The 26010-nt window shown below is 40.8% G+C and overlaps 1 protein-coding gene across 3 annotated transcripts in view; it reads left to right on the forward strand.

Moving 5' to 3' along the window:
* The window catches only part of SEH1L (SEH1 like nucleoporin), a 33317-nt gene extending 8496 nt beyond the window's left edge, over nucleotides 1–24821 (forward strand). For 2 of the 3 annotated variants that reach the window (XM_032152871.2, XM_032152870.2), the window contains exons 4-9: nucleotides 6401–6612; nucleotides 10822–10920; nucleotides 18405–18545; nucleotides 19682–19839; nucleotides 21203–21353; nucleotides 22414–24821. In XM_032152871.2, coding sequence (XP_032008762.1) covers nucleotides 6401–6612; nucleotides 10822–10920; nucleotides 18405–18545; nucleotides 19682–19839; nucleotides 21203–21353; nucleotides 22414–22426 — 774 coding nt within the window. In that variant the 3' untranslated portion in view covers nucleotides 22427–24821. The remainder of the gene's footprint in view (nucleotides 1–6400; nucleotides 6613–10821; nucleotides 10921–18404; nucleotides 18546–19681; nucleotides 19840–21202; nucleotides 21354–22413) is intronic. The other variant, XM_032152869.2, reaches the window with a different exon arrangement.
* The last annotated feature ends 1189 nt before the right edge of the window (nucleotides 24822–26010 follow it).

Here is a 26010-nt window from a genome sequence, read left to right on the forward strand (position 1 = left end):
CTAAAAATACAAAAAATTAGCCTGGCGTGGTGGCAGGCGCCTGTAGTCCCAGCTACTCAGGAGGCTGAGGCAGGAGAATGGCGTGAACCTGGGAGGTGGAGCTTGCAGTGAGCCGAGATTGCGCCACTGCACTCCAGCCTGGGTGACGGAGCGAGACTCGTCTCAAAAAAAAAAAAAATTCTTTAAAAATTGTTTCTTCTGTTTTGTGGTTACTTTTGTTTTCTTAGGAAATATACTGTCCTCGGCCGGGCGCGGTGGCTCACGCTTATAATCCCAGCACTTTAGGAGGCCAAGGTGGACAGATCACCTGAGGTCAGGAGTTTGAGACCAGCCTGACCAACATGGAGAAACTCCATCTCTACTAAAAATACAAAAATTAGCTGGGCATGGTGGTGCATACCTGTAATCCCAGCTACTCGGGAGGCTGAGGCAGGAGAATCGCTTGAACCCGGGAGGCAGAGGTTGTGGTGAGCCGAGATCGTGCCATCACACTCCAGCCTGGGGGACAAGAGCGAGACTTTGTCTCAGAAAAAAAAAAATACACTCTCCTTTATCTGCATCTGCTTTTATCGCTGTCTTTGCCTGATTGGATGTTTAAATTTGGGCAAGACCATAATATAATCTGTATGCTGTTGAAGTTCCTCATCTATAAAGTGAAAACATTGAACTAAATTATATTCAAGACTCTTTCCAGCATTTTCATATGAAGGTATTACCGTCCGCATGCTTTTTTTTCCCCCTTTATGATTTGTTTTTTGTAATAGATAATCATGCACATGGTGTAAAATTCAAAAGAAACAAAAGGAAGTATATAGTGGGAGTGTCCTGTTATTACCCCTCACCTGCCCTCCCTAATGCATGATACTGCATTAGAGCCAGTCACAGCTCATTGCAATCTCAACCTCCTGGGCTCAAGCGATCCTCCCACCTTAGCCCCACAAGTAGCTGGGATCACAGGCTTGCACCACAGGCTAATTTTTTTATTTTGTAGAGATGGGGTTTCACCATGTTGCCCAGGCTGGTCTTGAACTCCTGGACTGAAGCAATCCTCCCGCCTCGGCCTCCCAAAGTGCTGTGATCATGGGCGTGAGCCACTATGAGGGCCATGATGCAATTTTTTATTGTGGTAAAATATGTATAACATAATATTCCTCATTTTAACTATTTGGTTTTTTTTTCTTTTTTTGAGACGGAGTCTTGCTCTGTCACCCAGGCTGGAGTGCAGTGGTGGGATCTCAGCTCACTGCATTCTCCACCTCCGGGGTTCAAGCGATTCTCCTGCCTCAGTCTCCTGAGTAGCTGGGACTACAGGCGTGTGCTACCATGCCTAGCTAATTTTTTTGTCTTTTTAGAAGAGACAGGGTTTCACCATGTTGGTCAGGCTGGTCACGAACTCCTGACCTCAAATGATTCGCCTGCCTTGGCCTCCCGAAGTGCTGGGATTACAGGCGTGAGCCACCATGCCCGGCCCATTTTAACTATTTGTAAGTGGTATAATTCAGTAGAATTAATTACGTTCACAGTGCTGTGTACCCATCACTGTTATCTGTACTCAAAACTGTTCATCATTGCCAACATAAACTCCATATTGTTAAAGAATGCCTCCCCCTTCCTCCTCCCTCTACCCCTATTCAACTGTCTATCTATAAATTTGACCAGGTACTGCATGTAAGTGGAATCACAGTATTTGTCCATTTGTGATTGGCTTATTTCACTAAGTAAAATGTTTTCATGGTCTGTCCATGTTGTAGCATATATTAACTTTATTCCTTTTTATGGCTGGGTAATATTCCATTGTGTGTGTATACCACATTTTGTTTATCCATTCATTTGTAGATGGACCCTTGGGTTGTTTCCACTTCGTGGCTATTGTGAATACTACTACTTATGAGCATTGTTGTACAGATAAATGTTTGAGACCGTGCTTTCGATTCTTCTGGAAATATACCTAGGAGTAGAATTGCTGGCTCATATGGTAGTTCTATGTTTCACGTTTTTAGGAACTGTCAGACTTTTCCATAGCAGCTACACCATTTTACATTCCTACCAGCAATGCTCAAGGATTCCAATTTTTCCAAATCTTCATCAGCACTTGTTGTGCTTTTTATTGTAGCCATCCTAGTGACTGTGTTGTGAAGTGGTATCTCCATTGTGGTTCTGATTTGCATTTCTCTAATAATTACTGATGTTGACCATATTTTCATGTGCTCATTGGTCAATTGTATGTCTTCCTTGGGAAAATACTATTCATATCCTTTGCCCATTTTCTTAAATTGGGTTTTTTGTTGTTGTAGGAGTTCTTTATATATTCTGGATATTAATCCCTTATCTGTTATAGGTTGAGTATTCCTTATCCATAATGCCAGGATTCAGAAATGTTTTGGATTTCGGATTTTGGATTTTCGAATATTTGCATTTATACTTACCAGTTAAGCATTTGCCTACTTGTTTATTTACTTAATAGAGTTGTGCAGGCTGGTCTTGAACTCTTGGGTTCAAGCGATCCTCCACCTTGGCCCCCCAGAGTGCTGGGATTACAGGCGTGAGCCACCGTGCCCAGCCCCAGTTAAGCATTCTGAATCCAAAAATTTGAAATTCAGAATGCTTCAATAAGCATTTTCTTTGAGCATCATGCCAATGCTCAAAAAGTTTTGGAGTTTGGAGCATTTCAGATTTCAGATTTTTGGATTTGATATGCACAACCTGTAAATGATTTGCAAATATTTTCTCCCATTCTGTGGGTTGCCTTTTTCACTCTTGGTGGTTTCCTTTGATGCACAAAATTTTAAGATTTTGAAGTCTAGTTTATCTAAATTTTTTTCTTTTGTTTCCCATGCTTTTGGTGTTATATCCAGGAAAGCATTGCCAAATCCAGTGTCATGAAGACTTTCCCCAATGTTTTCTTCGAAGGTTGTTATAGAATCCTCAATTCAGGCTTGTATCCCCAATGTGGAGCTGAGAGCAAACACTGAGTCACCGGTACTTGGAGATAGAGAAAGGTTTATTCGATTTGGCTAAAGTAAGAAGATGGAGGCCGGGCGCGGTGGCTCACGCTTGTAATCCCAGCACTTTGGGAGGCCGAGGCGGGCGGATCACGAGGTCAGGAGATCGAGACCACGGTGAAACCCCGTCTCTACTAAAAAAAGGTGGTCACTGGCCCCCCCACATGGAGGCTGAGGGGTGGACAGTACAAGGCGGAACAGCCGTTCCATGACGAAAATACCCAAAAAAAAAAAGGAAGCGTAGTTTTTATGTGACTATAGCTAGTAAGGGAGGGGGAGTTTCACAGAATCTAGTGGAAAAGTCTGTGTTTTTTTAGTCTCAGATAACACCTTGAGCAACCAGATGTCTGGTTGTTAGCAGCTGGTCACAGTGTCTTTAAAGCCATTCATTTCTTCTGGCAACATTTTTCTTTACATGACGCTGAAGTTATCTTCTCTTGATTGACAAAGAATCAGTACATCAACAGTTTATCATTATATTGTGGCAACAAGGGATATTCAGCAAAAAGTGAGTGGTTAACGTGCAAGCAAGCAAGGGCCTGGTAAAAATTATTTATTTCAGTCATTAAAAAATGTTAGGGTGCTGAAATCTAGTTTTTCCAGCACCATTTATTAAAAAGACCGTTCTTTCCCCTGTTGAATGGTCTTGACACCTTTGTTGAAAATAATGGCTATATATATGGAGGATTGCATTCTGGGCTGTCTTGTGGACCATTGGTCTGTATGTCTCCTTGTCCTAATAGCACACTGTTTAAATTCCGGTAGCTTTGTAGCTTGAGTGGCTATTCAGACTGTTTCACAGCTCTTCTCGGGGGAGGAGTATGTCTGATTGCCTTTGCACTAGGGCTTCCCTAAGCCAAACAGTTGCTTATGGGGAGGAGGGAATAGAAATTTATAGAATTACAAAAGTTTTTTCGGCGTTAAGTCTGAGGTGTGTCACTTCAGTATACTCTAGATTGGATTTGGGAGTGGTGGCATAAGAAGGACTTTTCTTCGAATTTCGAGATACTTATTTGTATTTAGTTTAGTCACCTTTCATTAATATATTAGCAGTGGCAAATCCATATGGGTCTGCAGCAGCCTCATTTCTTGCCTCTTCAAAAGAAAGAATTCCACCTAGGGGCATAAGGCAGAGTAAGAGACTAAGATAAGTTTTAGAGCCAGAGTGGAAATTTGTTAAAAAATTTTACAGCAGAAATGAAGTAAAATACACTTGGAAGAGGGCCAAGTGGGTGACTTGAGAGAGTCAAATGCATGGTTTGATCTTGGACTTGGGTTATTACACATTGGCATGCTTCCCAGGGGTTGCGTCTCTTCTCTAATTCTTCCCTTGGGGTGGGCAGTCCGCATGTGCAGTGGCCCACTAGTGCTTGGGAGGGGCCGCATGTGCAGTGTATTTACTGGAGTTGTGCAGATGCTCACTTGAGGTGTTTTTCCCTTAACAGAATGTTCCTAGAAGGTCATAGATCAGTTAAGCTCCACCATTTTGCTTCTTAGTGCACATGCTTGAGCCCAGTCCATCCAACTCCTCAGATCTTATCAGGAAGCTGCTGATCACCAGTTTCAGGTGTTTCTATCTATTGGGAGACTGCCTTTCCCTGGCACTGGCTGCAACCAATGATTAGTTTAGAGAGCAAGTTTAACTGCCTGACCATCACCTGATGGTTGCTTGACATTCCTGGTGGGGTGGGGTCCTCTGCTGCCCTGCTCATGTCTGACTACCTACTGTAACAAATGCATTTATTTTCTCAACCTTTGTGTTTATATTAATTATTCAGTGGTGTCTGTAGACAAAAGTTTGCTAAGATGTTATCTTTGAAGTTTACATAATATTATCCTTTTAATATTGAGACTCTTTAAGAAGCATTTTGGTAACCCTAGACAGTAATCTGTTGATTTCTAAACTTTATTGACTTTGTTTTTTTTTTGAGACAAAGTCTCGCTCTGTCACCCAGCCTGGTATGCAGTGGCATAATCTCGGCTCAGTGCAGCCTCCGCCGACCACATTCAAGTGATTCTCCTGCCTTAGCCTCCCTAGTAGCTGGGATTGCAGGCGCCCGCCACAATGTTTGGCTAATTTGAATATTTTTAGTAGAGATGGGGTTTCACTATGTTGGCCAGGCTGGTCTTGAACTCCTGACCTCAAGTGATCACCTGCCTCAGCCTCCCAAAGTGCTGGGATTACAGGTGTGAGCCACTGCATCTGAGCTTATTCATGTTTTTAGTAAAGTTTCATCTTATCTATGTGCCAGAAGATAACTTCTAAATGTGATGTTGGAATTTTACAGTGATCACAAAGCTTGCTTTCTACCATTCTTTTTGGTCCCTGTTAAATGCCTTCACTTAAAAGTGCATGGTAGCTGGGTGCAGTGGCTCACACCTGTAATCCTAGCAACTCGGGAGGCTGAGGATGGAAAGATCACTTGAGGCCAGGAGTTTGAGACCCGTCTGGGCAACATAGTGAGACCCCCATCTCTATAAAAATAGAAAAATTAGCTGGGCATGGTGGCAGGTGCCTGTCATTCCAGCTACTGGGAAGGCTGAGGCAAAAGGATCACTTGAGCCATGATCATGGTACTGTACTCCAGCCTGGGTGACAGCAAGACCCTGTCCCTAAGAAAAAAAAAAAAAAGAAAGAATAATAATGGTCCAAATGGGATTAACAGGAAATTATTCTTAAGAGAAGAATTTGCATGCCTTTCTTAGTGTTTTTTTTTTTTTTTTTGAGACAGGGTCTTATTCAGTCACCCAGGCTGGAGTGCAGTGGTGCGATCTTTGCTCACTGTACCTTCTGCCCCACTGGCTCAAGCGCTCCACCCGCCTCAGCCTCCCGAATAGCTGGGGCCACAGGCGTGCACCACCACACCTGGCTATTTTTTTTTTTTTTTGGTTTTTAGTAGAGATGGTGTCTTGCCATGTTGCCCAGGCTGGTCTTGAACTCCTGAGCTCAAGCAGTCTGCCTGCCTCGGTTTCCCAAAGTTTTGGGATTACAGGTGTAAGCCATTGCGCCCGACTCATTTACTGTTAAAGGGTCTAATGCTTGCAGCATGCTTTGACAAAACTACTTGTTTGAAAATTCTAACATTTTCTTTTTTTTTGTGATCAGTTTGCTTAAGAGAGATTACTTATATAATAAAGGTAGGCTTTTGGAGGTAGACTTTTTTTTCATTAAAGGGAGTAATTAATTATAGCTCACTAATTTGTTAGTGATTCCCAGCTATATATGTGGTATTTTGCCATGTACTTGTAGGAAATTGTGGCCCAGGCATGTATCCAAGCTTATATACCTAGTGAATGACAGAGGAGTTTCTGTGTGATTCCAGAGTCTGTGTGTCTTTTCAACTCTACCATGCTTTCTTTTTGTACATAATTTAAATTGTTAATTTTTCTTTTTTTAGGTTAAAAGGACAACTCTGGTGGATAGCAGAACATCTGTTACTGATGTGAAGTTTGCTCCCAAGCACATGGGTCTTATGTTAGCAACCTGTTCGGCAGATGGTATAGTAAGAATCTATGAGGCCCCAGATGTTATGAATCTCAGCCAGTGGTCTTTGCAGCATGAGATCTCATGTAAGCTAAGCTGTAGCTGTATTTCTTGGAACCCTTCAAGGTAAGTTTACATACTAAACCTCTGATAACATCCTAGTAAAATAAACTAGTAATTTTTAAGCTAACAATTTGATAATTTATTCTCTCAAAGGTGCTTCTTGTCAAGATATATAGAGTATACGTTGTCTATTTTTCACCCAGGCATGTCACTTGTCCCTGTTTTCACTCCACAGAGGAAGCCAGCGTTGTAAATATTTTCATGTGAACTTTTTGAATGTTTTCTATGCATATACAAATAACTTTAATGTAGTCATAAACACACATATATGCAAACACGCCCAGATATTTACTAGCACAGGTAGACACAGAACACACAGATATTGAAACCCATACATTTGATTGATCGATTGATTTGATTGAGACAGAGTGTTGCTCAGTTGCCCAGGCTGCAGTGCAGTGGTGCCATCTTGGCTCACAGCAGCCTCCACCTCCTGAGTTCAAACAATTCTCCTGCCTCAGCCTCCCAAGTAGCTAGAATTACAGGCATGCACCACCACGTCCGCCTAATTTTTGCATTTTTAGTAGAGACGGGGTTTTACCATGTTGGCCAGACTGGTCTTGAACTTCTAACCTCAGGTGATCTGCCTGCCTTGGCCTCCAAGAGTGCTGGGATGACAGGCGTGAGCCACTGCACCCAGCCAGAAACCCTTACATTTTCCTTCCTTGCAATTAGCTTTTTTCACTTAAAGATACATTGTGGGCATTTTTCCATGTATTAATATATCTAGTTCTACCTCATTTCTTTTTAACTGCTGTATAGAGCATGACTATATGAATATTACCATAGTTGCCTTTTATTAAACTGTTTTTAAACAATTATAAGAATCACTTGGTGAAGAAAAAAATTGAAATAATCTATAAGAATACAAAAAGAAAGGTAAAGTTCCTTTACTCCCTAAAAACAAATGCTGTTAATAGTTCTGTTTTCAGACTTTAATTCTGGTAGTCAGTAGTATGTTTTTAAAGGATTTACTTATACCTCTGGTTCTTGCTATGTTATCTTTTTTTTTTCTAATTTTTATTCTGCTATTTTTCCACATGTTCTTGCTATGTTATCATTAAAGAATATCCAAACTGCCAAGAGCAGGCTGGGGCACCCTCAAACTGACAAAGCAAGAAAGATTTTCCATTGAGCACAATGAACCATTTGAGCATATTTTCTTCCTCCCTGCCCCTTTCCCTGTTGGTTTTGGAGTACTCCTTTATTTCCGGCTCTTACCTTTTCTCTTTCAAGTTCTAATTGTCTCACTAAGACAATGTTTTTTGACCAAATCACTCCATGATTGTCCGTGACTCATTTCTATTCTTTGCATTTATTAATTGGAGGTTGGACCTTCTGGAATTTTCTGCTTACTGATGGTGATACGGACTCTTTTTTCCTTTGTATTTTCTTTCTCAGTCTGATTTGCTTCCTGACTTCCTGGAAACCCTCTAAATTTCTTGATTTCTAATGACACTCTTTCTAGATTTCTAGCCCTGTACGATAATATTCTTTCATCATTTCAGTGGGCTTTAGGATCCAGGTGATCTGTCTACACTATTCAGTCAGAAAGCTGGATGGTTTTTCTCACTGTTTAGCTGTGTATCATACTTAGAAAGTGGTTTAAATGTGAATATCTTATTTCTGGTTATACAGTTGAGGTAATCCTCAGTTCAGGTTGCTGTCTGGACATTTCATGACTGGATTTTTTTTTTTTTTTTTTGAGACGGACTCTCGCTCTGTTGCCCAGGCTGGAGTGCAGTGGCGCAATCTCGGCTCACTGCAAGCTCCGCCTCCCGGGTTCACGCCATTCTCCTGCCTCAGCCTCTCCGAGTAGCTGGGACTACAGGCGCCCGCCACCACGCCTGGCTAATTTTTTTGTATTTTTAGTAGAGACGGGGTTTCACCGTGGTCTCGATCTCCTGACCTCGTGATCCGCCTGCCTTGGCCTCCCAAAGTGCTGGGATTACAAGCGTGAGCCACCGCGCCCGGCCTTCATGACTGGATTTAAAAATATTTTTAAGGCCGGGCGCGGTGGCTCACATAATTCCAGCACTTTGGGAAGCTGAGGCGGGCAGATCACCTAAGGTCGGGAGTTTGAGACCAGTCTGGCCAACATGGAGAAAACCCCTCTGTACTAAAAGTACAAAATTAGCTGGGTTTGGTGGCACATGCCTGTAATGCTAGCTACTCAGGAGGCTGAGGCAGGAGAATCATTGAACCTGGGAGGCGGAGGTTGCGGTGAGCTAAAATCGTGCCATTGCACTCCAGCCTGGGCAACAAGAGCGAAACTCTGTATCCCCCTCGCTCCGCCAAAAAAAAATAAAAATAAAAACAACAAACAGAGAATTTTAAAAATCTCACATTTTTTTAGCTGGGTGTGGCGGTGCACACCTGTAGTCCCGGCTACTTGGGAGGAGGATTGCTTGAGCCCAGAAGTTCAAGTCCAGCCTGGGCAACATAGACTCCAGTCTCAATTAAAAAAAAACTTGGCCGGGCGTGGTGGCTTGTGCTTGTAATCCCAGCACTTTGGGAGGCTGAGGCGGGCGGATCATGAGGTCAGGAGATCGAGACCATCCTGGCCAACATGATGAAACCTCATCTTTACTAAAAATACAAAAATTAGCTGGGTGTGGTGGCACGTGCCTGTAATCCCAGCCACTCGGGAGGCCAAGGCGCGAGAATCACTTGAATCCAAGAGGTGGAGGTTGCAGTGAACCAAGATCATGCCACTGCACTCCAGCCTGGTGACAGAGTGAGACTCCATCTCAAAAAAATCAAAACTAAGTATTTGTAGAACACTGAAAATGGAAGTTTGTGGCCGGGTGTGGTGGTTCACGCTTGTAATCCCAGCTACTCAGGAGGCTGAGACAGGAGAATCACTTGAACCCAGGAGGTGGAAGTTGCAGTGATCAAGAGATCGCCACTGCACTCCAGCCTGGATGACAGAGCAAGGCTCTGTCTCAAAAAAACAGGAAAAAAAAGCAAAAGGAAGTTTGTGAGATACAGAAATTGCTGTGGCATTTACATCTATTTGAATGGCCAAAAATTATTATAAATAACTTATAATTTTATTTTATTACTGTAGCATTTTGTAGTTTGCCTGGTAATTTTCTTAATTAGATAATTTGATCTAATTACCTGAAGCTTTAGTAATAAAGAACTAAATTTTTTTGTCAGTTACCACATTTTGTTTTTAGCTTTAAGAGGTTAGTAGTTCACAATATTGAGGCTAAAGGTTAAGCAAGGGTGCCAGGTTCACAGAGATATTAAATAATCTGGATGAGAGAGGCAAAGGAAATTATGTTAATTAGGCATAGAAATTAAAAAGTCATTCACCTTATAGTTCAAGAGAGCCATTCTTTCATTGCTTATCTTTTGCCTTTTTCAAAATGAGGTTGACCACAAATGAGTCTAGGGAGGGGAATGACATGGGGATCATGACGTCTGCAGGGGTAGTCTTTTCCACTTTTCCCCTGTCCATCTGTTTTTTCTTCTTCTTTTCTTTTTTTTTTTTTTTGAAAGAGACTGTCACTCTGTTGCCCAGGCTAGAGTGCAGTGGCACGATCATAGCTCACTGCAGCCTCCAACTCCTGGGCTCAAGTGATCCTCCTGCCCCAGCTCCTAAGTAGCTGAGTCAAATGGCACACGCCACCACACCAGGCTAATTAAACAAAGTTTTTGTAGAGATAGAGTCTCATTATGTGGCCCAGGTTCTTCTTGAACTCCTGGCCTCAAATGATCCTCTCTCCTGAGTCTCTCAAAATGCTGGGATTACAGGCGTGAGCCACCCTGCCCCAGTGTTTCTTCTTTTTGTCAAAGCACTTAAGATCTTTTTGTCATGAAGTTAGTCACAGTAGGGTTACTTTTTGTTTCATAGTTAATGACCAAAAATTTCAGGAGGAAAAATTGCTAAGACCTCTTAAGTATCTTTTAAAAATATGTTGAATGCTTGAAAGCTTTTTTTCAGGCAAAGAGCTCCTTTCTATCTGAGCCATAAGAACATGCTAAAAACAGTTCATAAGGATGGAATCCTCAGTTCCCATGTGTGATGTTCTCAGGTGCATACTTGCAGTGTGGCCATGTCAGCGGTGTGGCAGAGACCTAGATGTCACTAGTAGTGACAGGCTGACTGTAAGCTGGCTGTCTGCTTGCCTCCAGTGTGTTCATTCTGTGAATGAAATGTGTATTTCTTTTGTTATCTAAAATGTTCTTTCTCCACGTTTCTAGCTCTCGTGCTCATTCCCCCATGATCGCCGTAGGAAGTGATGACAGTAGCCCCAATGCAATGGCCAAGGTTCAGATTTTTGAATATAATGAAAACACCAGGTCAGTCCTGCTTTGGTTTTAATAATTGTTCAGAATTGCATTTAAGTTTTTAAAATGTTATTTCTTTATTCATTTACAGAATTATGTATTATTCATCATATGTTTGCTGATTTACTGTAATATACCAAGTTCTGTGCTAGGCTGTGATAGTACAGGCATGAGTGATAAAGAGGAGAAGGTAGACCAGCCTGGCCAATATGGTGAAATCCCGTCTCTACTAAAAATACAAAAAATTAGCTGGGTGTGGTAGCAGGTGCCTGTAATCCCAGCTACTCGGGAGGCTGAGGTAGGAGAATCGCTTGAACCCAGGAGTTGCAGTGAGCTGAGATCGTGCTATTGCACTCCAGGCTGGGTAACAAAAGCGAAACCCTGCCTCAAAAAAAAAAAAAAAAAAAAAAGAGGGGAAGGTAATTGATCTCCCAGTATGTACCATCTTGCAGTGAAACAAAAAATAATAGTAAAAAACGGTGATGAATTTTATAAAGTGGAAGAATTAGGGTGCTAAAGAGCTTACACCTGGGGAACCCAATCTGGTTTAGGGGCTAGGAAGATTCACCTAGAAGATGACCTATAGGGTGAGTAGAAGTTAGCCAGACAAAGAGGGCAGAAGCACTCCTGGTGGAGAAAACTGCATGTGGTAAGGCCCGTGAGCAAGAGAGGGGGAGTATATTTATACTGTGGTTGGAACATGCTGGGCAAAAATGAGTGTGGAGAGAAATAGGCAAGACTTGTATCTATAAGAAGTAGTGTCCAGTGTTTCAGTTTTATCTTACAGGTGATGTGAATAGGGAATAATGGGATCAGATGGATCTTCCATAGGTGTGACAAGTGTTTTGGAGGGAAACATGGTGGATTCAGGGCTAGGATGCTGTGAAGACAGTCCAGGTGGGAGAGTACGTGGCTTTGGGATAGTAGTAGCAGTGGCATGGAGATAAGTGGACAACTTGAGAATAATTGAGAAGTCGTATCAATAGAATCTGGTGATTGATTGGATTTGAGAATTGAGGGAGAAGAGGGAAGGTGTTAAGATGATTTCCAAGGTTCTGGATTAAGAGTTCAGTGTGTAATTTCAATCTGTGTAATTTCTTGAGATAAGGAACTCTGGGAACAAGGCAGATTTGGGTAGAGTGTGGCAGCATGTGAAGGTAAGTTAATTTTGGTCAGCCGAGATACAAGTGTCTGCAAAGCTTCTGAGAGCCAAAAGCAGTGTCTCAGAGCCACACTACTCAGTCTTACAGGAGAAGAGAGCACCTGTCAGATGATCAGAGGGGCTTCGTAGGTACTAGACAAAATTCTTGGGTCTAATAGCCAGATCTTAGGCAGGGCCAGCATTAGAGAAGGAACTAGTGTTACTCCTGTGGGCTCTGCAATTCCAAATGTTACCATCTGGGTTACCTTCTACCTTCCTAGATTGTTGATGTCTGCAGAGAGGCTCGGTCTTCAACAGTGCCGTCCAGTAGAACGTGCTGCAGTGATGGGAAATAGTCTTAGAGATTTTCATGGTGTTTTAAGCTGTAAAAACTATGAGCCCTATTAATAGCACATTTTATAGAGGCTTCATGAAGTGTTGGGCTTGTTAAAGTAAATTTCAATCTGAGCTAAGCAGAATGAATATGTAGACATAAGCCCAAAACGTAAAAGGTGTATCATTGGCCACGTGAGGTGACTCATGCCTGCAATCCCAGCACTTTGGGAGGCCGAGGTGGGTGGATCACTTGAGTCTAGGAATTCAAGACCAGCCTGGACAACATGATGAAACCCTTTTCGCTACAAAAAGTACAAAAATTAGCTGTGGGGATGGTGGTGCATGCCTGTAGTTCCAGCTACTTGGGAAGCTGAGGTGGGAGGATCACCTGAGCCTGGGAGGTCGAGGCTGCGGTAAGTCAAGATTGTACCACTTCACTCTGGCAGTGTCAAAAAAAATTTTTTTTTAAACATAGGAAAAGAAAATATTTCATAAATAAGATTTGAGTAAAAAGATAAATAACTTGCAGTTCTGAAAGAAAATACAGGCAAATAGAAATTACCTAATTTTTTTTTTTTTTTTGAGACAGAGTCTCACTCTGTCGCCCAGGCTGGAGTGCAGTGGTGCAATCTCAGCTCACTGCAATCTCTACCTCCCAAGTTCAAGTGATTCTCCTGCTTTAGCCTCCTGAATAGCTGGGATTACAAGTGCGTGCCACCACACCTGGCTAATTTTTGTATTTTTAGTAGAAACAGGGTTTCACCATGTTGGCCAGGCTGGTCTCGAACTCCCGACCTCAGGTGATCCATCCACCTCAGCCTCCCAAAGTGCTGGGATTACAGGTGTGAGCCACCACGGCTGGCCTAGAAATTACCTAAGTATTTCTAAATTACCTAAATAATCCAATGTTAAAAATAATCTGACATTGCATTTGAGTCTAGTCTCTTAGATAGCAGAATAATTCTAGACTGGGGCTGGATTCCCTGTGTTATGTCATGTGACAAGGAGCCTGAGGGTGGAGCAGTTCTGGGGTTAGGTAGTGACTCAGTTGCTCATTGATGACATCAAGGACCAACCTAAATATTTTCCACTTTTTTCTTGCTGTCATGCTTAGTACGTTGGTGACAGTTCCCTCTTATGATCACAAAAAAACTGCACAATGTCAGGGTTTACATGCTGATACAAAGAAGGGCATTCTAGAAAAAAACACCTTTCCTAGAAGTATCTTAGCAGGCTTCTTATCAGGTGCTGGCAGCTGGAGTTTGGTCATCCAGCCATGCTTTAGCTGCAAGGGAGTGAGACAGCAAGTGTCTGGCATTTTCAGCATCAAAAATGAGGGGAAGTGGTATTGGGGAAAGAACGTCTGCAGGTGGGGGTGTGTGCTATTGACTTAGGAAGTAATCAAACCTATTAAGTTCGGCACTTTTTGAGTTCTGTTGCTAGTTCTTTGAGGTAAGCATTGTTTGAAGGTTCTTATTTAGATTGAACGTGGAGGAGATGTGATAGTGGACTATGGAGTATCGTTATTAATACCTGTTTATCCTTTTCTTTTTTTTTTTTCTTTGAGATGGAGTCTCGCTCTGTTTCCAGGCTAGAGTGCAGTGGCGCAACCTTGGCTCGCTTCAACCTTCGCCTCCTGGGTTCAAGCGATTCTCCTGCCTCAGCCTCCCGAGTAGCTGGGACTACAGGCGCCTGCCAGCATGCCCAGCTAACTTTTGTATTTTTAGTAGAGACGGGGTTTCACCATTTTGGCCAGGATGGTCTCGATCTCTTGATCTTGTGATCCGCCCACCTCAGCCTTCTAAAATGCTGGGATTACAGGCGTGAGCCACCACGCCCAGCCTGTTTATCTTTTTCTAAGTAGTATCACCATTTAGTAGACAGGAGACATTTGCCAAATTAACCAGTGTTGGATATATTTATTTTTATTTGTGAGTGAAAATACTAAAACAGATCTAGGATTGATAGTGATAATAGAACTGCCATGTGTTTATATAGGTTACAGGGCATTTTTATGTGTATTATGAAGTTTGAATCCTACCAACCACCTTGTAAGTAGGGGAGACAGCTTTTATTAACACTGTTTTACAAATGAGGAAACTGAGACCAACAGAGTGAATGACTAGTCTAAGGTCCAGAGTCAGGACCAGAAACAAAGTCTTTTTTGTTCATTCCCTTCATTTACACTCTCATTGAGGACCTTATTTGGCTCCTTCTGATAGGAGAAGCTTTAGATAACCTTAATTATTTTTATTTTTTACTTTTTTTGAGACGAAGTTTCACTCTTGTTGCCCAGGTTGGAGTGCAATGGTGTGATCTCGGCACACCGTAACCTCCGCCCCCTGGGTTCAAGCAGTTCTCCTGCCTTAGCCTCCCAAGTAGCTGGGATCACAGGCATGTGCCACCACACCCAGCTGATTTTGTACTTTTAGTAGAGACGGGGTTTCTCCATGTTGGTCAGGCTGGTCTTGAACTGCCGACCTCAGGTGATCTGCCTACCTCGGCCTCCCAAAATGTTGGGATTACAGGCGTGAGCCACTGTGCCCAGCCACCTTAATTAATTACAATATATAGCTTGCCTCAGGTACGAAAATAAAAATCTCACTTTTTCAACATTTCATAAGCAGCATGGACTGTATTAAGAGCTGAAGGAGCTCACAGCACCTAGGATATGGATGAGGATGGTCACCTGCTAGAGATGGCAGCACATACCTACTTGGTAGGGCAAGAAGTTTCAGCTGATGATGTCTGAGCACGAATCTTGAAAGACAGAGGGTGTTCTGCAGGCAGAGAGGAGGCAGGAGCAAAGACAAGGGCGTGGGGTCGTGGCGGTGGGTCGGGAGGCTAATGCAGGGGAGAGACAGGGGAGGGGCAGGCCAGCAGGCCAGGCAGATTTTGGAGAGTGATGCTTGCCAAGTCTGGTCTCTATCCTGGCAGCATTTGGACTTTTGCAGGGTCCAGTAGAGTTACAAGGTTGTATTTACCTTTTAGGGAGATGACTTTGGCAGCTGTGTGGACTGGGAGCAGGAACTCAGGGATGAATGCAGTAGCCCACTATGATGTGGAATGAGGACATGCACTGTGGCGTGGGATGAAGAGGGACTGGGGAGACTTATCTAGGAGGCACCAGCTGTAGGTCACGTGAGTCTTGGTTTCTGACCTAGCTGATGGTAGTGCCACTTGTGGAGATGGGGACTGTGCAAAGAGGAGTGAATGTGGTAAGCACAATTTATTTTAGACATACGTTTGAGGTGCGTTTGGAACATCCAGGTGGGGATGTCTAAAGGCAGATGGATAGAATAGCTGAGATTAGTTGTCAATTGCTGCATGACAGCATTATCACTCAGTGGCTGAAACAGTACTGATTCGGTATTGCAGTGTCTGTGGGTCAAGAGTCAGGCCAGACTGGGAAAGACTCCACTTCGGAGCGCACCTGGTTGTTGGCAGCACTCGTGTTCCTGCCACAAGACCCTCCCTTGTGTCCTCACAGCACGGCAGCTGCTTCTGCAAGGCCTGAAAGCAGGAGAGTCTTCTCATAAGGCGGGCGTCACAGGCTTGTGCGTTGTAGTCACACAAGTGTTGTCCCACCACCTTGCCATGTTCCTTCCCCTGGGTAGAAAACAAGCCACGGGCCCCACTCACACTCATGGGGAGGAGCCTCCACAAGGGCGTGACCACCAGGAGGTGCGGTTCATGGGGGCACTTAGAATCTCTCTGCCACAGTACTGGTGTTCCTCCCACTTTATGGAGAACTTGCTGAAGGTCGTTACAGCCTGGATTCAAACACGTTCTGGCTGCAGCATGTGTGCTCTTAGCTCTGCCTGTCCTATTTCTGGCCTTTGGTAGAAGGCCAGAATCTATCCCCTGAATTGCTGGGGATAGATTTAGGAATTATTGGTTTATAGGTACTGAAACCATGGGTGTAGAAACCATGCATATTCTGGCTGGACGCAGTGGCTCACGCCTGAATACCAAAACTTTGGCAGGCCGAGGTGGGCAGATCACGAGGTCAGAAGATCGAGACCATTCTGGCTAACACGGTGAAACCCCGTCTCTACTAAAAAATACAAAAAAAAAAAATTGGCCGGGCGTGGTGGCGGGCCCCTGTAGTCCCAGCTACTCCGGACGCTGAGGCAGGAGAATGGCATGAACCCGGGAGGCGGAGCTTGCAGTGAGCCGATATCGCGCCACTGCGCTCCAGCCTGGGTGACAGAGCGAGACTCTGTCTCAAAAAAAAAAAAAAAAAAAAAAGCATATTTTGATTGTGTAGGCCCCAGGAGGGGGCTGAGATTCTGGATTTCCTAGAAGCTCCCAGGCTGCTGCAGACCACACAGTAGAAGCAGGGATGTGGATGAGATTGCTTAGGGTGATTGGATGGGTGGGAAAGATCAAGGAGAGAACCCTGAGGTGTGTACCAGCTTGGTAGATATTTTAGGAAGAATGTTGGGATGAAAAGAAGGTCAAGTACAGAATGCTGTAGAAAGGTGGGATGGGGAGATCTCTCCACCCAGTCTCCTACATGTAGGGTTAGGATATTGAATATCCTACATGCAGGATATTCAATCTTAGAAGAACCTAGTAGAAAACTCTGATCTACCACTACCTTCATTATCCTCTTATTCTGTATTTATAGATAAAGGAATAGAATTGCAAGGATGAAATAGCTTTTGCATAGTTTCCTTTTATTATCACTTAATTCCTGCTGGGCGCAGTGGCTCACACCTGTAATCCTAGCACTTTGGGAGGCAGAGGCGAGTGGATCACCTGAGATCTGGAGTTCAAGACCAGCCTGACCAACATGGTGAAACCCCGTCTCTACTAAAAATACAAAATTAGCCAGGCATAGTGGTGCACGCTTGTAATCCCAGCTACTCAGGAGGCTGAGGCAGGAGAATCACTTGAACCCAGGAGGCAGAGGTTTCAGTGAGCCAAGATTGCGCCATTGCACTCCAGCACAAGAGTGAAACTGTCTCAAAAAAACCTCAATTCCTGTTACCAGCTTTACTTTTTTATTTACACTCAAATACTCAGGCAATGTGTTACTCTTTTCCTAAGAAAGATGTTAGTGGCTAATAAATCAAGACCTTTTTTTTTTTTATTTTTTATTTTTACAATTGAGTCTTACTCTGTTGCCCAGGCTGGAGTGCAGTGGCGTAATCTCAGCTCACTGCAACCTCCGCCTCCTGGGCTCAAGCCATCCTCCCACCTCAGCCTCCTGAGTAGCTGGGACTATGGGTGTGCACCACCATGCCCAGCTATTTTTGTATTTTTTGTAAAGATGGGGTCTTGCTGTGTTGCGCAGGCTGGTCTTGAACTACTGGGTTCAAACAATTCTCTCACCTCAGCCTCCCAAAATGCTGGGATTACAGGTGTGAGCCACTGTGGCCAGCCAAGACCTTATTCTAATTAAATTTTTATTAAAGCATTTCAAGCTAAATGTACATTATCAAAGGAGGTAACGTGGGAGGTTGTATTAATTTCCTAGGGCCGCCATAACAAATTACCACAAATCAGGTGGCTTAACACAGAAATGTATTCACTCACAGTTCTGGAGGTCGGAAGTCTGAAATCAAGGTGTTGCCGGGGCTGTGCTTCCTCTAGAATCCTTCCTGGTCTAGTCCAGCTCCTGCTGGCTCCAGGAGTTCTTTGGCTTGTGGCAGCATAACTCCAATCTCTGCCTCTGTGTTCACATGGCCGCCTCCTGTCTGTCTCTGCATTTCTCCTCTTCTTTTTAAAGGATACTTACTGCACATTGGATTTAGGACCCACCCTAAATCTAGGATGTCATTCTGAGGTCCTTAATTACATTTTCCAAGACGCTTTTTTTGAATAAGGTCACATTCACAGGGTCTGGGGGTCAGGACTTGGATATATTCTTTTGGGGGCCACTGTTGAGCCCACTGCAGAGGTGAGCACTACATGTTTGTGAGCAGTGTGAAAAAGTGAGGTGCAGTGATGTGTGGATTTTTGCACATTTTATTTCTAAAATGTTAATGTAAATTGTTTGTTTTTCCATTAGGAAATATGCAAAAGCTGAAACTCTTATGACAGTCACTGATCCCGTTCATGATATTGCATTCGCTCCAAATTTGGGAAGATCTTTCCATATTCTAGCAATAGCAACCAAAGATGTGAGAATTTTTACATTAAAGCCTGTGAGGTGAGTTTTAGAAGCATATGAATTTGAAAATACTCTTGTCTCCTGATTACCTTTGTGAAGGAGAGAGTAGAGGTAACTATGATTTGGTTTATATTTCTGCTTGGAAGTTTTACTTAAAAATGTAGACTCTGAAATATCTTTTAAAAATGGTCTTTTACAGTTACTTTTAAATTAATGTCATTTTTGAAGAATGGATTATTTAATGAACATTTTATATATAAATATATGTCTTTTTGGAAAGGTGAATTGAGTAAAGAGCAGATTTATATTCTCTTAACTGTGCTTTATTTAGGCTAATACTAACAATTCTCCAAATATAACTGATAATCTATAAATATTTAATGACAAGTGGCAGTCTATTTAGGGAAAACTAAGTTAGTATTGAGACAGTCTTGTGAATAACATATTTAACTTTAATTTTGAATTGTGAATTTCAGTTCTTTTCTTTCCGTTCTTTCATTCTTTGCTACTTGCTGCCCTGCCCTTTTTTTTTGAGGCAAGGTCTCACTCCATCACCCAGGCTGGAGGGCAGTGGCTTGATCTTGGCTCACTGCACCCTCCACCTCCCAGGTTCAAGCAATTCTCGTGCCTCAGCCTCCTGAGTAGCTGGGAATACAGGCGCCCACCACCATGCCTGGCTAATTTTTTATTTTGTATTTTTAGTAGGGATGGGGTTTTGCCATGTTGGCCAGGCTAGTCTTGAACTCCTGGCCTCAAGTGATCTGTCCACCTTGGCCTCCCAAAGTGCTGAGATTACAGGCGTGAGCAACTGCGCCTGGCCTTGCCCTGCCTTTTTAAATTAATTATTGTCATCTATTTTATTCTTCGGCCTTGTGTGGGAGAATAAAATCATCCTGTTTTGTTGTTTCTTTCATCCATGAAACAATCACTGAATATCATTTATGTGCTGGGATCACTCCAGGTCTTGGCGAGTTAGATGAAAATGACATTGGCCCAGCTCAAGGGCCAAGGGGTGGGGTTTGTGCAGATGTGCACATTATTATAAAGTGATGTGGTGGTGAGTCCCACTTGTATTAATTTAGAATTTTATATGTGTATATATATATATATATATATATATATGTATATTTTAAAACTTTGCTTGGAATGCCTCAGAAAATGTTTTTTATTAACAGGAAAGAACTGACTTCCTCTGGTGGGCCAACAAAGTTTGAAATCCATATAGTGGCTCAGTTTGATAATCATAATTCTCAGGTCTGGCGAGTGAGTTGGAATATAACAGGAACGGTGCTAGCATCTTCAGGAGATGATGGGTGTGTAAGATTGTGGAAAGGTAAGATTTCAGTGAAGGGGTAATTGTTGGTTTATATTTCTGCTCTGGAATTTTTACTTAAAATGTAAACTCTGAAATATTTTTTAAAAATGGTCTTTTACAGTTACTTTTTAATGTCATATTAATTTATGTTATTTTGAACATCAGTTTACCTAGTTCATAGCAGTTAATGACTGAATTGTTTTTTAAGTTATATGGAACAGAGCAGCTTTTAAAACTAAAGTAATTACAACAGAATATGCAATATCTCCAATAAAAAGATACCAGTTGTCATATACGTACCTTACGTGACTGCTCTACAAACTCAGGCTAGGACTGTAGTCGCTCCTATTTTATCAAATAAATTGCTTTAGATAATCCGTCCTTAATAGGAGAAAATCCAGTATCTTCCCTGCTTCTTCTCTGCAGCTCCCAAAAATTAAGAGCCTTGGGGGCCCTGATGGTAAGTTTCTTATAAGTGCCAGGCTGAGTGAGAAGGTCTGGTCAGTTGACACTGACTGTGGTCTCTGTAGCTTGGTTCTGCACTTCTCCTTGGATGATTATCCGTTGGGCAGAGATGTCTGTGATTTGTGCACCACCATAGAATGGTGTCCCATACTTAGCATTCAAAATTATAGCTATCTTAGTTTATTTACCATTTAGCAGTTATTGTTTCCCAAAGTGCAGTTTGGGTAAGCTTCAGGGCCTCCCATGTTTAATTTTGGGCTTTGGTAAAACCAGCCCAGACCTTCCTTTCCTCAGTGTAATTTGATTTTAGGGGCTTTGCTGTCCTTTTCTGCCTCTAGGCTTTAGTCAGGACCACCTTGCCATGCTCCCCAGCAGGCTGCCTCACTTGATTTTCTTGGGCTCATTGTCTTCAGAGACCAATTTTTCATTCAAACTAATAAGGCCATTTTGGATAAGCCACTGAAGCTCCAAAGGTTTTGTTACCTACATCCATTTCAGAAGACATTAGGTACCCTTATAACTTATACTTGCATAATTAAGAAGACAACTTCATTACCTTACATATATATGTAAGTGAAATTCATTATAATAAAGACTTTAATATTATAATGAAGATTTTAATATTAACTTCATAATGTGGTAGCTCAGAGAATTGTCTTTGCTAATATCTGTAAGATGGGTGGTGAAAGCTTTATATTTTTAAAATTAGTGATACTTTGAAGACTTCTAAAAAACTGTGAAAACTAAGATAATATATCTTTCATTTAAAAAGTATCTTTAATGTTTATCCTGAAAGAAATGTAGCTCATAGCCTCTCTCTTGTTTCTTTAATTGTAGTTTAAGGACATGGGTACAGATTTGTGCCCTTAGGCATTGGTATTAATCATGTTAATGTATTTGATTATTTTCCTTTCAGCTAATTATATGGACAATTGGAAGTGTACTGGTATTTTGAAAGGTAATGGGAGCCCAGTCAATGGGAGTTCTCAGCAGGGAACCTCAAATCCTTCCCTAGGTTCAAATATTCCAAGTCTTCAGAATTCATTAAATGGATCTTCTGCTGGCAGGTAGGCTGCTTCATGGGAAAACTGGAAATTATCTTTGTTTTAAAATCATTCTGGTAGCCATACTTAAGGTGGATTATTTCATGGATTATAAGATGGAGTGGAAATGTTCACATGTGCTTATATTAGCATTTAAGAATTCATTTTGTTAGCTCTGTATTTGGCTTACTTGGTCATAATATTTGCAGGTAGGTTATGAGGTCATTACATTATATTCTGAAGCTTTAGTGGTTTATTGGTAGAAATGTTTACAGGTTTAAGATTCAACTTTGCTTCTGCAACAGTGAGAGGAAGGTTATCTGGTTTAATGGTGAGAGTTTTAGTCCAAATGAACATTAGTGTTTTTTTAGTGCTGGTAGTGTGGTTTTTGCATTAGGTCAAACTGAAATTTTGAATAAAATACATTTCTTAAGGCTTTTTAGAAGAGAGTACATTAAGTTATTTGGCTTTTGTGTTTAAAACTTTAATAGAAATAAGAGGAAATAATAAACCCGAGATTGATTTTTAGAATATTTAGCATATCTTACGTTCTTGTATATCATAATAAGGAATATTTGATGTCATCTAAAGAGTCATCCTTTTGTTTCCATGTTCAAATTTTAAATATGTGAATTTGTAAGATAAAATTATTTTAATATGCCTTTGTGAATAATTTGGAATAGAATTCAGGAAACGTCAAAACACAGCCTAATGAATTGTCCTGTGGTTATATCCTCTTGTTATCCTATGTAAAAGAAGAAAATTGTATTTAAAATTTCAACTATTTTTATATTGTTATGTTTTTATAAAGAAGTCCTGCTTTTGATTTTGAGGTTTTAAGTATGTGCATCAAAACAATTTCAGGTTACCATGGAAGATACCAGATTTTAAAGATTATTTCATGAAACAAATAATATTAGAGTTGATTTTTTAAAGTCTGGTTTTTGGTCACTGCCAGTACTGCATATTTTCTTTTGTAAATAGCTTCTATTTTTTGATCTGTATTCTTTATTATGCCAATAACCATCTGTGTTAGATCTGTGATGCATTTTCCCTTTTCCATTTGTATTATGTCCTTTAACAGAAAGCACAGCTGAGTACAAGCTAACTGGAGTAACTTTGCTGTTTTGCTGCTTGTTGCATGCACACAGGAATGGAAAGCGAGCTCCTTTTCCCCTTCCCCAGCGCCGTTTGACCTCTCCCAAGATACACCAGCAGCCTGCTTACTACTAAACGCAATCCAAAAGGCCTTTAAAAATACAGTGTATATTTTTTTGTACTAGTCAGTTTATTGACAGTATTTGAAACTTTTGAAATATAAATGGAGAGGCTTTCTGTTGAGACATTGTCACCAAAACAATTTTTTGAAATGTTCATGAAACTAATTTGGGTTTAAAGATTAAAAGGGTTGTTACCATTCTTATCTGAGTAGTTGGGAGGAGGGGAAATATCACTTTATTTCATTTGGAAAACATAGACATATTTCTTTTGCTTTCTTAAAACAGCTTAAAATGAACTTTTATGATTTGAAGATTGAATAAATATTTTTTATAAAGATTGTTTTGAGTGCTGATTTGTTTACTTTTTGTAGATTTGCTTTATACATGATATTCAGTACAACTCTGTCATTTCTTTGTAATATTTTAAAAATATTAGTAAAGGAGTGAATTAATAAAGTAGTAATAGTAAAGTGAAAGGAACTTGACTGTACAGTTTGTAGCCAGGTTAAGCATTTGGTATTGTTTCATTTACAATTTGGGACTAAGATGGAAACACTTTTTATAAGTTTTTAATTTTTAGTCACTAAAGAGATAAATGTTTCTTATATATATTTGTGTATTTTTATGGTGTTATTTATTCCATGGCTTAGTTTCCTTCAAATCAAAATTTGGACACACACTATTAAGAGAAGCCATTAAAATTTTACTAAAATTGTGCATGTAAATTAATGTCAGCATTCCGTGTCTCAAGATTTTCTTAATTTAGTTGGCTGTTTAAATTAATTCATATCCTGTAAAGCTCAGACCTTGATAACAAAGCTATAAATATTTAAGTTTGCTAAGATGCATAAGTATTACCAGTAAGTTACAAGATGGAAGAATAACAGTAGGGCACAGTCATTCTGTGAATCCTTTTACTTATCAAAATTTGGTAGCTATTCTAAGGCTTTTGCAGAAAAATGAGTGTTCAATGTTTGTAGTTCTTCAAAAGCATGTTGCAGTAGCCAGCCATACTATGTGTATTCCCAGTATCATGTATGCACTAAAAAAAATGTGTGCTTGCTGCTGCTGTGAGTGAACCATTGCTTAAGATAAAAAACTTACTAGATTTGTAAATGTACAGAATAGCATCAGATGTTTCTGAGAGATTAGAAAATGTTTTGAATTTATAAAATTAATGTTTTTCTTTGTAACATTTATATTGATCTTTTTGACATTTTAAGTTTAACAGATTGTATTCCTTTCAAGTTTCTATACTTGCTTAAGCAATCTTGATTTCAGTAAGGGTCTTGATTTGTGCTATTATGTTCTGTTAGTTTTGGCATGAATATACTAAAGCTTTTTTTTTTTTCTAGCATGTGTTTTCTCCTCTTTGGTTCTCTTTGTATTTACTACTTTTCTCTTTTTCTTGTGTTTTTTTTTTTTTCCTGTTTTTGTTTTGTTTGGTGTTTTGTTCCTGTCTTCATTGTTTCAGGTATTTCTTTCCCCCTCTGGATTCCCCACGGGCTGGATCGAGATGGTCCAGTTATGCCCAGCTCCTTCCTCCTCCTCCTCCTCCTCCTCTGGTAGAGCACTCTTGCGATGCTGACACTGCCAACCTCCAGTATCCTCACCCTCGCAGACGATATCTCTCTCGGCCTCTTAATCCCTTACCTGAGAATGAAGGGGTTTAAAACACTGATTTAACATTGAAAGGCCTTATTCAAGTGCTTGTAAATGCTTTCATTTCTGGCTGCTTTTTGTTTTTCTTCATTTTCTTTCAGAAGATTTTTCTGACTTAGGGTCTGTCTTGCATGTATTACAACCAGAATACAGTGTTTAGAACCTAAATCTGTTTGTGCGTCTGCATCAAAGGAACATTTGCTTCACTGGGTGATAACCTTTGATGAAATGAGATATGTCCAAGTAATGTTAACTGTGAAGTTACACACAGTAGCTGACTTCAAAGTGCCTGTTCTATAAATTTTATTTTAAACCGTAACCATAGTCTTAAGTTGTTTATGCTTTATCAGACTGGCTAATATGAAAGCATATTATTATGAAGTTTATTCTGCCTTTGTGACCTTAAAAAATGGATTTCATTTTACAGGCTAATGTTGCAGCTGACTAGTATGTAAAATAAATCATTCCTGTGTATAAAGCAGCAAAACCTAATGTGGACTTTTTGTTTTTTTTTTTTAAAGGAAATTGCCTTTCACTACTTGGAATTACTGTTTAAAGCTTTTGTAATTATTATCCAAGTAGGTTATGTAATAAAATATATTTAAAAATATACGAATCTCTTGCCTTATAAAAACAATGTATTTTATTTAAGATAATTGCTAAGGCTTACTCTGTCACAAAAAACCCAAACAAACAAAAATTAGGAGATGTGAGCAAATATTACATTTATTTAAAAGGTAGAAAGTCAGTATGTAGACTACTAACATTTAGAATGGACAGATGTTGACTTTCAATCTAATTAGTCAACATTAGAATATTTTCTAAAATATTTTAAAATGAGAATGTACTTGATTGTAGTTGTGGTAAAATGGTTAAAACTAATAATATGCTTGTTGGTTCAGTTTTGTCAGGAATTGTCAAGGGTTTAACCTCTTATCAGGGCTAGAGAGAGGTGTTTTGAACAGTATTTCATGTGTCTTATCAGGTAATCACATAGGTGACATAATTATTATAACTATTCTAATTTTCAAAGACGCCTTTCCTTGAATAGTGTCCTATCTCTAGTACTTCTTAATATGCAAAGGATTAAGAGCCGATAGAAAGATTCTATTCATTTTATTTTTTATTTTTTAAGACAGGGTCTCACCCTGTTGCCCAGGCTAGAGTGTAGTGGCATGATCATGGCTCACTGCAGCCTTGAACTTTCGGGCTCAAGCGATCCCCCCCACCTCAGTCTCTTGAGTAGCTGGGACTGCTGATGCACGCCACCATGCCCTGGCTATTTAAAAAAAATTTTTTTTTAGTGAGGGGTCTCACTTTTTGCCCAGGCTGGTCTCAAACTCCTAGGCTCAATCCATCATCCCACCTTGGCCTCCCAAAGTGCTGGGATTACAGGCATGAGTCACCTCACCTAGCCTATTCATTTTAGTTTAAGGAACATTTGAGTTTTATTGTCTAATAATCAAAGTGTTTTATCTCTAAAGTTAGCATTTCAATGTAAATATCTTTTTCAAATAATTCTCAAAGGTCTTCCGCTGGTTAAATGACTTGCTAGGCTTGTAACCTTATGGAGGATCAAACAAGAAGTCTTAATGCTGAATCTAACTCAGAATTAAGAAGCCACGTCTTTGAGCTTTCAGACATAGAGGTACCTGGGATAAGAATGGAATAATGAAATTGAGACCATTCTCCAATTTAAGTTAGTGAATCCTGAGCATCTACCATGTGCAAGATACTGTGCCAAACACTGGGGTATATAGAAAAATAGAAAGGTAGTCTGCACACAAACTTACACTCGT

This window comes from Hylobates moloch, unplaced genomic scaffold (assembly GCF_009828535.3).
Source record: "Hylobates moloch isolate HMO894 unplaced genomic scaffold, HMol_V3 SCAFFOLD_5, whole genome shotgun sequence".
NCBI lineage: Eukaryota > Metazoa > Chordata > Mammalia > Primates > Hylobatidae > Hylobates > Hylobates moloch.